General features: G+C 35.4%; 1 protein-coding gene across 1 annotated transcript; it reads left to right on the top strand.

Annotated features, from left to right (window-relative positions):
* The first annotated feature begins 33 nt into the window (after positions 1-33).
* On the top strand, positions 34-7,246 carry LOC144439540 (xaa-Pro aminopeptidase 3-like). The gene is made up of 4 exons (XM_078128849.1): positions 34-295; positions 1,066-2,240; positions 2,825-2,945; positions 3,328-7,246. Exons 1-4 carry the CDS (start codon positions 166-168, stop codon positions 3,513-3,515), a joined length of 1,614 nt encoding a protein of 537 aa, XP_077984975.1. The 5' UTR covers positions 34-165; the 3' UTR covers positions 3,516-7,246.
* Positions 7,247-12,591: the final 5,345 nt, after the last annotated feature.

Raw genomic sequence — 12,591 nt, 5'->3', positions numbered from 1 at the left:
TAATTAACACCTCGTTGCAATTAACAATGGTCAATTACTGCTATGTAAACAAAAACTACTTTCTTCGGCGATTCTGGTAAAGATTTTCAGTCCGTGTTAAAATTCAGTTGGGGGCGCTCTTCAGATTATAAGTTCGCTGGTCAAAGTTGAAACTTTCCAACAAATATGGCAGCTTCAAGCTTTGCCTGCGTAGTACGAAGCAGAGGATGTAAAGCGTCCGTAGTAACAACGTGGGGGCGCAGAGTTTGTAGTACTAATTTGAAAGAATATCAACATAGGCGTTGCTACAGTTCAAGTAAGTAAATGTATCTTTGAATTTATAAATCACACCTGTGCTCTGTAGATGTACACCTGTAACTCATTCTAATAATTTCTATCTATCGACCTTCACCGGTAATTTCAACCATGGAGGTATAAAAATAGAAGCTTCTATTTTTATACCTCCATGTTTCAACCAAATCTCAAAGGGCATGTTTACAACACACATTTTAAGCTGCCATAGACAAGTAAACTTGTTTAATTATCTATTGGGCCATGATTGGGCCAACAGAAACAAGAAACACGATTATAAAGCCTAGCCCTAGCCCAATACCTGAAGAATTCTATGGCAAGAATGGAAAGGATGTCCTTCTTGCAGACGGAGTCAGTCAGAACGCGATTCTGACAATGTCCCTTCCATTTCAGTCCACAGGACCGAGTCCCGTACTCCGTCTGCAAGCTGGACTGAATAGCTAAATAACTTTAATATATGATTTTTTTGTAATGTGACTCATAGTTGTATTGTAAGAGAGAGATTCTGCATGAATAGAACATTGTAACAGTGAAAACAGTTTTTTCCCCTTAATCTTAATTTTAACTGCTCGGAGTGCTCCTACAATTTGTACCAAATGGAAAAATTATTCATACACTTGGTATAGCAAATGAATGCCCTACTTGATGTTGACAAACACAAGTTTAAAGCTCAATATGTGAATTGTGTAAAGTTAAATTATAAAACTGATTTTCATGACAATTGCGATCATCTTCCTTCTAAGAATGTGATTAATTTATTTTTTTGCATTATAGGTCCACCTATCCAGAGTCAGTTAAAGGCTAGGGATGGTAAACCAGGTATTCCTACAAGGAGTTTGGGACAACCAACGCCATATACTCACCCACATCTCATGAAGTATGGTGAAGTCACGCCTGGCATTACTGCTGAAGAATATGCAAACCGTAGAAAACAATTAATGACAGAAATTCGTCAATCATCTACCAAAAGTGAGTTAAAGAAGCACCATGTTGTAGTTGTTCCTTCACATCCTAAAATGTTCATGACAGACGAAATACCGTATCCTTTCCGGCAAAGCACAGATTTCCTGTATCTTTGTGGATTCCAAGAACCAGATAGTTTATTGGTCATAGAGAGTCTTCCCGGGAAACCTCTCCCGGCTCACAAGGCAACGCTTCTGGTTCCAAAGAGAGATGCACACAGGGAGCTATGGGATGGGCCAAGAAGTGGCGTTGAGGGCGCTGTCAACTTTATCGGTATGGATACCGCATACAATAACAGTGAACTTTGCGACTATTTGGTGCAATTCTCTGAAAGGAAAGAATTGGTTTTATGGTATGATTTCCTGAAACCAGCTCATCCAGAATTTCACAGCAAGATAATGCAGCACTTGATTCACCCGATAAGAAAACAGGGCTGTGCGATAAAGACATTGGAAGAGTCCCTGCATCAGATGAGAGTTATCAAATCTACGGCAGAACAATGTCTAATGAGAAAATCAGCATCAATTGCCTCTCAAGCTTTCATAAATGTGATGAAATATTCCAAACCGCTAGTCAACGAATCTGATTTATATGCACGAATTGATTACGAGTGCCGAGTCCACGGTGCCGAAATCTTAGCATATCCGCCAGTGGTTGCTGGTGGCAACAGAGCCAATACCTTGCATTACATAAGCAACAACCAGGTTGTGAAACCTGATGAATTGATTTTAATGGACGCTGGTTGCGAGTACCATGGATATGCCAGTGATGTCACCAGGACGTGGCCAGTTAGTGGTAGATTTAGCCTCGCTCAAAGGACTTTGTATGAAATGGTCTTAGATGTCCAACTGAAATGTCTGAAAATGTGCTCACTGCCAAATATGACGTTGGATCAAATTTACAATGCCATGTTGAAAATGTTCGGACAACACCTCCAAGATCTTGGAATCCTTCCAAAGAGTTTTGATGAAAATGTAAGAAGAAAGGTAAGGAACATTGTCACATATCAACTCAGACAATCAAAGTTGTTTATTTACTGGAGGTCTAGATAGTAGCCTCCTCGCTGAAACATAATTTTTCAAATATTGTTGCAACATATTAAACACAGATGGACTTTATAACTTTTTAACGGAATCCATACAATCATAGGGAAAAGTTGAAATGTGAGAAAATTGAACTGAGTTATATAATAGTATGACAAAAACTAAGGACACAAAATATTCAGTACAGAGTCAAATATTTATCTGAAGGTAATAAGCACTTTGGAGTCTAATAAATATATATGTCTGCTAAGTCCCATGATGCAATGGACCAGTGAAAGAACAATAGAGGTGAAACAGAGTTATAATTTAGTGTTTCTTGGCAGTCACACACAATTTATGTGATGTGAAATCATAACATGACACTCCAGAACCCAAAGTTTATGAAAATATTTATATTTCCTGAAGTGGTAATCCCCTTATAATGAAATGAAAATAGTAGTTGTAACAATTAAACTAGTAAGTTCTATGGTCTCAGTGGAAAATGTTTCTTTTGAATGATTTTGATGTCAATGTTTGTTTGATTACAGTATGCCAGTATATACTGCCCTCATCATGTTGGACACTACCTAGGAATGGATACCCATGACACTCCTAGAGTTGCCAGGAACATCAAGTTACAGCCCGGTATGGTGATCACTATAGAACCAGGTAAATATTCATTGATACATCACCAGCAGGGTACTATCTCAAAGTCCTTCAAAGTCCCTAAAAGATGTGAAATAATTCATGTTTAGTCCTGGAAAATGACATTTTTGTAATGATTTACCATAGAATGTCAAAATTCCCATTGTGGAACAGTCTTCCAAGTAAACCTTCCTTGATCAGTTTAACAAGAAAGTCACTTGGCATCCTTGTGGTAGACTGTTCTATGAGTGTGGGGTACCCCAAATAGAACTGCTATATCAATTAGTATTAGTGTATGGGGTACCCCAATTAGAGCTGCTCTGGTAGTATAGGGGCACCCCTAGTAGAACAGTCCTTGAAAGTCACCAATGTGAACCCTACTGAAAGTTTTTTTGTTTTATCTCAGGTGTGTACATTCCCTTTGGTGATAGCCATGCACCTCAAGACTACCATGGCATAGGAATTCGTATAGAAGATGATGTACTCATCACTGATGAAGGTGCTGAGGTATTGACTGCCAAATGTCCCAAACAAGCTGATGATATAGAGAAAGTATTGGCTGGTAACATGGGTGGAAATATGTGGGCATGGTAAAAAGAGTATGGTAATACTACATTTACATAATCAAAGTAGCATATGTTTTGGGATGAAAATGAAGCTATTGACCCAGTAATTCACATGCGCAATCAAAGTAGAATATATTCAGGCACAATAGAGTACACTTGCATAATCAAAATGGATAAAAATGAGGTTCTTGACCCAATAGTTCACTTGCATAATCAAAATGGAAAATGTTGAGACGAAAGTGAGGCTCTTGACCCAATAGTTCACTTGCATAATAAAAATGGAAAATGTTGAGACGAAAGTGAGGCCCTTGACCCAATAAACCACTTGCATAATCAAAATGGAAAATGTTGAGATGAAAGTGAGGCCCTTGACCCAAAAAACCACTTGCATAATCAAAATGGAAAATAATGAGATGACAGTGAGGCCCTTGACCCAATAAACCACTTGCATAATCAAAATGGAAAATGTTGAGATGAAAGTGAGGCCCTTGACCCAAAAAACCACTTGCATAATCAAAATGGAAAATAATGAGATGACAGTGAGGCCCTTGACCCAATATACCACTTGCATAATCAAAAAAGGATATGTTTTGGAGTGAAAGTGAGGCTCTTGACCAATAGTCCACTTGCATAATCAAGATAAAATATGTTTTGGGATGAAATTAAGACAGTTGTCCCAGTTTTGATGCAGTAATTAAAGAATTAGTGTAATACAAGTCAATAGACATTTCCAAATGTCCTCTAGTGGTGAAATAGAGACATTATTTAAATTGCTGGAAAAACAAGTCAATAGACCTTTCCGATAAATCACACCCCCTGTTGAAAATATAGAGTAGCGATAGTGTTTGAAAAGACAAAGTTATTGACCATTATAGGAAAGTCAGTACTACTTTCTGGTGGAGTAGAGAAGTCATATGCATATTTACAAAGACAGGTCAGTGTGCCTTTATGGTGCAATAAAGTGTGCCCTCTAGTGGTGAAGGAAAGCAATGGAATACAAGTCTAATACATACATGTATACAAATACACGTACAATGTATTCAGATAGTACATGCTTTGAGAAAAATTATTTTTTTTAGTAAAAATGTAGTTAACGTGTACATTTGATATTACATATAACATTTCATCTCTATGCAGACTCAAAAGGATGAATGAAATGAAAAAGCTTTTGGCTGCTCAGTGAACAGTAATTATAATTTCAAAATACAGTTGTTCTCTGATACATTAAACCGAGTGTATTTACGTCATTGAATGGCATATACCTTTAAGAACCTTTGCAGAAAATCTATGCTAACTAAAATATTTTTTTGTTATGACACGTACACCTTCAATACAAGTTTCTCAATTTCAAACTAACATATCAACTTCATAATTCTATACACTGATTTTATTACTAATCTCAATCCTATCTGCTATGTTGCCTATGAGTATAGAATTTATTGCCTTCTACATATCCACCTGGGTTTATACAATCCATGTAACTTTATATAACTTCATGTCTTTGCTGTCAATTCTCTGTACCTGTAGTAGCATTTATTTCATTCCAGAGGTCCAAATAGAACAAAAAGGTTCACTTATTTTCACACTTACCTGTAGTTCGGTTCGTCTGTAAGATACAGACATTCGTGCCACGCTATCAGCCAGCACTCATCAGGTTAAGAAGCCTGATAGGGCTGAACAACACAACATATCTTACAATCTATAGTTTAATGTATGTGTAGCGTGTGGAGTGGAAGTCATGGTGTCAATCATGAAATTGAATGATTGTTATTTTTATGACATGCCTAGGTGGTCAAATTCTTGTTCAACATAAAGATGCGAAGTCTGAAGTCTGCATGACTACCACTTCACATATTTAGCAATTATTAGTTTTAATAATTCTTGTTATCTCACACAGGATTAATTTGCATTGATCATTACAAGTCATTGGTTATTCTAAATTCAATTCATAACATCTGTTTTAACAAGCTATTTTTATCAATTCTTAGTTTCTAGTTCTTAGTATTCAAAGTTCAGGACAAAGTCCTAAGATTGGCCTTGTTCACACCGATTTGCAAGGTCAGCTGTTTATTTGTGTGTGGTAATTTTCACACAATGTCATTTAAAATATTCAAGTATTAGCCTGAAAGATCCGCTGTTGTTTCCACTTCTGCAATATGCTCCAAGCCACTCTTACCCAGGGGTGGGGGTGGGGTGGGGGTGGGGAGGTGATTAAACAGTGGACCAACAATTGGATCTTTCAAACTAAATTGAGTACAACCTTACAAATGAATTACTTGTAAAGTTCAGGTGTCAGAATTGGCATTATTTGGAAAAATACTGATCCAATTTCAGAAATGAAATCTGTCAGGCTTGCACGATGTTTTTTGTTGAGGGATGTAGATGGGCAGACTGAAGGATTTATCATTGTTTGTATGCCTGGTAACCATTAGTTTAATGTTTGAATTGAGTTAATGTAAGTAAAGCTGCACTAGCAGAAACTGGAATATGTTTTTTGAAACTGTTTTGTTAGATATAATGACTAACTCATCATATTGTACACCTTGAACAGTGCTGAATCACTGGTAGGTAAATATATATTTTGTAGCTGTACACATGGTACAATAAATCCAATCAAATTAATATTTCGGTCTACACCCTGAAATCAGCAACCCCAATGTGATCATGATCTCATCCTGTTACTGTACAACTCATTGATAAAATCAACCTCTCATTAACATGTACAGTATCTAATTATTGGTATTTTAACAATTTCCATGGAATATATATACCGGTATTGTTGGTTGTCTGATCAAAACAAGATAATACTCCAGTTACAGTGTTGTTTTGAGTCTACATCATGCATACTCATAAGCCAAAGTACATTTTTCCACTAACGTACGCCTTGGACTGTGCAGTAAAGAGGCCATTGGTTGACATCTATAACACAATGATGAATCTTTGAGCTAATTAAGTAATATCTACCTATTTGGTAAGTTTCCCAGTCATTTTACTGGGATTTCTTCTCTGTAAATTCATGTGAGGAACTATCCAAGTTTTACCATATTCCTCCTTCTCTGTTTAATACAGGTTTCTAATATCTTAGCACAAATTCTGTTGTATTTAACACAACTTTCTTTCCATAAATAGTACCTCAAGAACTTTCCAGTTCATTTTAGTGGAATATGCAGATGCTGTTTCTTTCTTAACACATATCATGTTCTGTTATCTATCAATACTGCTCATAGTGAAGTGTATTATGTTAGGTACCGAATGTCTCATTGGGAAGCAGACTTTGTTCATTTAGGTTCAGGTTAAACCTCCTCTCCCCCTCCTAAAAGAAAGCCAATCGCTGCAATATTTGAATTGGTGAACAATACGGTGAAGTTCAGCAGTCAAATGATAAAGGAATTTTAATTCCTGAGCTTTTTACAAGGCAGTTCATTATCCATTTTGTAGCCACAAGAAAGAAAAAAAACCTTCAAAATGAAGAGTATTTTGGATTGTGCATTTGTATATTACACCAAAGATCACAACTCACTATTAATACATTCTCGTAAACCAGAGTTATTATATCTACCACTACATTTCGAACCTGTGGGAGGCTCGTTAAGAATGTTGCCGTAAAACAGGCCGTGGTTTCGACGATGTATTAATATAGATATTAGAGTAGCATTGCTTACCATGTATTTGATAAATACATTGTTACGATATTTTGATAATCAGGCAGGTTATATTATTATCAATGTTTGGGATTGATAATTATCAAGTTATTTCACATTTTGGGTTTACATTTGTATGTTTTTTGTAAACTAAGTGATTATAGTTGTATGATATGATTAGCATTAATGTATTCATACCATTCAGATAATGTATAATTCTGTATAATAAATGTTAAATACTGCCAATCATTCACAAGTGTCTGTCTCTGTCTGCTTATTTCATACATTGATGTTGTATGGCAAATGTGCAACATTGTAGTGTTTGCATCATACATACATTGCAGAAATGGAGAGAGTGGTGGGGGAGTTGGGTGCATAGATAGGGGGTTGATGGAGGAAGTGAGAGGTGGGGGAGATTGAAGGATAGATAGGGGCTGACTTTGGAGGAATGGAGAGAGCTATGGGGAAAAATGAACAAAATGATAAATAAGCAGGCTATGTGATTGGACGAATGGCTGTATTTATGGCCAGGTAAGATCATTTGGTGTAAAGATGGATAGAATCATTAATGGTCAAATGGTTAGCATGCCAGCCTGGAATTTGCACGCTGCAAGCTGAATGGGCAGATAACTGTGTGTTAACAACAGAATGTCCAAAACACACTTTTCCTTGTTTGTGTCCCACTATTGGACTATATCTCTTAACAAACATTTCAAACAAGACAGTACAGTCAAAATTTTATTAATCTTCATTTGAATTCACAACTGACAACATGATCATTATACACAAAAGTAATCCAACAAACTTAAAACATAGCAGTCAACAAAATTAGAGGAAAAGAAAGTCTGCTACCAAGACTGTATTAAGGTTCATACATATAAATCAAATAAAATTACACGACTTTCCAGGAAATTTTTCATCATTTTCCAGGACTACTCAGATCAACTTTGGTTATCTTCCAGGATTGTTGATCAGTGACATATACATGTTACAAACGCATAAAATACATTTTTTGTGACAATCACTACTTTATGACAAAAACGTCAAATGTTCAGTCAAACAATTTTCGAAGAGTCAATCACATTTTTTTCAGGACTTTCAGGCAGGAGTCCTTTTGAAATTCCAGGATGTTCCATGAGTGTATGAACCCTTCGGTATATATCAGTTTTTGACAGAAAAAAATAAGAGATTTAGATCGAAAAAAAATATTGACAAATAACATTTAACGAAATCACAATAAATACATTATTTATACATTCATTCTCACATGACTGTTAAGACTTGATGAATGTTTAAACCAGAGATTTTGATGATCAAGGATTTGGATTTCTAACACTGCAACATCCTGACTATAATAATTTTAAAGGTATCAGTTATCTCACTGTTAGTCTGTAGGTATGCCTTGATAGGGTGCCCTCAAATACGGGCCAATCAATCCCTTTCACCAGCTGACAGGCAGTGTGCCCGTTAATGACAGCCAAATTTTGTTGTTGAGAGTAAAAATGAGAAAAAAAATGGCATTTCTTGGGCGTCACCACATAGTAAGGGATCAGGGAAAACCAAATTTTGGTGCGTTATTTGAAATTGTGTGCATTAGTGGCATGTCAAATTGGCCTAGAGGACACACTGGTCACCACAAAGTAAGAGATAGGGAAACACCAAATTTTGGAGCATCACTAGAAATTGTGTGCGTCAGTGGCACGTCAAATTGGCTTAGAGGGCACACTGCTGACAGGCATGGCGTGACACATCGTATCTTAAACACTGTCTATTTTAATGAGAAAAGTTTTTGTAACAATTGTACAAATTTTAGGACAAAGTTTACAGCTGTATAATTATAAGTAAGTTTGACACTAAAAACAGATGACCAATTGTATCATATTAGATCTTATCATAGTTACAAAAGAAATTTTACGTTTTTGCACCTCATTTTATGGTTGATCATTTCATTAAGTTGTAACACTCGTGTCAGAAAGATTAATACATAAAAACCAAAACTAAAGGGACATAGTCCTCCAACACTTTTTGAAGCACACTTTAGTTTTATGTGAGATAAAGCTCTCATGCATTAGGTACTACCTACGAACAGAAATCCCATCAAAAATAAATATAAATAGTTTCAGGATGATGATAAAACTCTGAAAAGTGTTTTCTTGTAATTTCAAAATACAACAATTTACCAAAAATTCGGGATTATGTCCCTATGAGCTAAAACTGAAATCGGCCTTTCCAGAATTTACCATGGTGGTGCTCTACTTCCTGTCTGTGTGTACCTTGAGGGTACACATGGTATAGGTTATTCAAATAATCATAGAGCACTGCTGCTTTCCTCGATGTCTGAACAATACGAAAACATCCCTGATTTACACTTCTACAGAATACCAAGGGACAAAGCTCTTAAGAAATGGCACTATGAGGTGATGATACCCCCAATTTGAATGAGGGCGCTGTATTCTCAATTTCCTGTTTGCAGTCTGGAATGGCCTATAACGCATAAATTGTACGACAACACAATCACAATTACTATCATAGCATCTAATTTTCAATGTGAAAAATGTAAAATTCCCAATCCAACAAAACTGAATTTTAAGGAGAGAAAGGATACATTCTAAATCCACTGTGTTTATTCATAGCCCCTCCACCAACGAGGATCTATGGTTTAATAAAAATGTTGATGTTAACCAAGATAAAATGTGTTGGGTTTATTCACTTATTCATTTACCAGTATGGAGATGGCATTGATCAGAGCTTATGCGGAAGTAACGTGCAGGCCTTAGTATGTAACGTCTGTTAAACGTTACTGTTGACTGCTTGTATCTTTATAGAATTACAATAATGATAGATACAGTCGACAACATGTTCAAAGAAAGACCAAGATATCACTTCCGTCTAAGTTCTGATCGATGTTAGCTCTGACTGATAAGTCAAAGTGAATGAAACCAACGCATTTTATCTTAAGTCTTTATGAAACATAGTGAATTCACAAGGTATCCTTTCCCTTTCATTAACCCTCCTCAGTAACAAGGTGCATTGTTCATGTATAATACGGTCATAATATTTTGGAATATGTTTATTAGAATCTTTTGTCACAATCTACAATTTTCAACTAAAAATAAACTTCTGTCTATTGATCTGTAGATCAAAGACAACAAAAAGTAAACTACTCTTTTAGCAAAATACCCTTCAATAAAATATTTCAATCTTTCCACTGTTTTTGCTTATGAAGACACTAGTACAAAATACAGGTGTTACATCCTCAAAATGTTAATTTGCAAAATTTGCATATTAAGTGAATTTTCTAGAACACCTGGTGATCACTGAATCTGACTATGCACATTACTCACAGCATATAGGTGAAAAGATTTTACAGGTTGCAAAATATTTTACATCTCCGGGGTTCAAAACTTTCATTAGTCGAGTCTCCATCATATTCAAAATACAACTAAGAATGAGAGAGGAAAGTGAAGTTTGAAATTTTATAAAATGTTTGAAGTTGGCAAATGGCACGTATGATCACATTGGCTCAACTTTCACAGTTTGCAATTTCAAGGTGACATATACACCTAGACAGTAACCTACACTGGTTTGGTGACACGTACATACTCCACAGAATGTACAACAAGAGTGCTGCCAAACAACTGCATTTTACAGTTCAGATGGTTGGCTGACAGGAAACATTTGCTGTGCAACATGTTCTTAATAATATTACATAAATTTGAAGGACTATATCAATGTATTCGTTAAGAAAGATTTTTACAGCTGACAGCTGACAAGTAATTTTGAGCACTGCTAAACCACAGATGCTGTTGTCAGTGGTTGTACAACTTTTGAATAACAACTCTCCAATCAAGACAATATTTCATACTACATATGTCATTTGCCATCTCAAGTTTTAGTCTGAAAGATCCGCCATTGTTTCCGCTTATGTATTAAGCACCAACCTGCTGAGGTAGAGAGTGGTTGCATAAACAGACCAATGACTGGATCTTTGCAGACCAAATATTGTTTAGATTCATTCTGTACCTATGTACACAGACTGAACAACATACTACGTACATACTAACAAATCTTTCCTTTTAAAAAAATAACCTTCTTTTTTTCAATATTAGTAAATTTTGATTAATTTCAACTCCCAATCAACCGTATATATATTTAAGTGGTCACTCAGTTTTAACAGCTAGACTGGTAAGCCGATTCACAATATTACACTCCTTAGAAATAGAATGCCAACTTTGACACACAGAATGGACAGGTCAGGTCACAGGTTAAAGGTCATGCCATTTCTTTGACATATATATATATCCATACATGGTATAAGTTTGTATTTTGTACTGTCTGAATGAAAAGTACAAGAGAAAAGACAGTAAACCAGAATATCTGATAAAGTGGCTTGTCTATTCAGATTATGAGACTTTTTACAACTGTAAACCAGGCAGACTGAAAAGAGTCATCATTGTGAGCACTGCTCCTGTGTGAAAGTAAGTGCCTACAATGTTAAATCTTTTAGTCTAGCTTTGTAACAATATGGAAACTAAACAGAAAGTTCTTTGAGTTTATCTTCATTTCTTTCAGCTAGAGTGACGATGGTAGATTTTCTGAACTCTTTAATTTATGTATCTGTTTTGTGGACAATTTTGATCAATTTCAGAACAAAGGATACATTTTCTTTTTTTACTTCTAAACACTTTTCTCTGCAACATTGTTAACAAATTTGTACAGAAAAATTTGCACAATCTCAGCAAAGGAGACTCTAAAGATAATATACTTGCGCATGATTAGCTGACTGTCTAAATGATACACTGTCAATTTGTATGACCATAGTAATCTACCATCTGTGCTATATAGGAGATGAATAATGAATTTATGAACAGCGCCCTCTATGGCAAATATTAGCATTTGTATATTGAAACTTGCCACAAAGATGATCTATTCTTATACATGCACAACAGCACCCTCTATGGTAGGTATCAGTAATTGTTCAAAAAACTTGCCACAAAGACTACCTCTTCCTATGTAGGGTTCAGCCTACAGAAATGAAGATAAAGAAAACTTGGAACTAGCAGTTTGAGCCCATTTTGCCCTGATGTGAAGGATAAAGAGAATTATGTTTGAAAACTACATCATTAGTGAAGTTAGATATATAACTACTAGTATACAGAAAATGCAACTACAAGAATACAGAAAGAGAGATATATATACATACTATGTACAGCATGCAGAAGAAAGAAAAATCTTTCATCTATTTACAAGAAATAATATTTCAGACAGCACTGGTGAGAAGTGTGTTTTTTTTTATCATGAAAGCTCTTTGGTAGATAAGAAAAAATGTTGAAAATGAACACACTAGAACATTTTCAATTTTATCATTACTTTTAAATAACTAAACAATTTTTACTAAACAATTGCATTGACACTGAAAAATTTTCAATCATTTTTTTAAAGAAGTGTTTTTGTTCTTTTATG

This window comes from Glandiceps talaboti, chromosome 8 (assembly GCF_964340395.1).
Source record: "Glandiceps talaboti chromosome 8, keGlaTala1.1, whole genome shotgun sequence".
Taxonomy (NCBI): domain Eukaryota; kingdom Metazoa; phylum Hemichordata; class Enteropneusta; family Spengelidae; genus Glandiceps; species Glandiceps talaboti.
This window is presented reverse-complemented; position numbering and strand designations above follow the sequence as displayed.

Bases quoted from the DNA above. Each gene is read 5' to 3' on its own strand.
- LOC144439540 (XM_078128849.1), top strand. From the start codon at position 166: ATGGCAGCTTCAAGCTTTGCCTGCGTAGTACGAAGCAGAGGATGTAAA. The intron at 2,241-2,824 runs GTAAGGAACATT...GTTTGATTACAG, and splicing joins ATGAAAATGTAAGAAGAAAG to TATGCCAGTATATACTGCCC. The intron at 2,946-3,327 runs GTAAATATTCAT...GTTTTATCTCAG, and splicing joins GGTGATCACTATAGAACCAG to GTGTGTACATTCCCTTTGGT.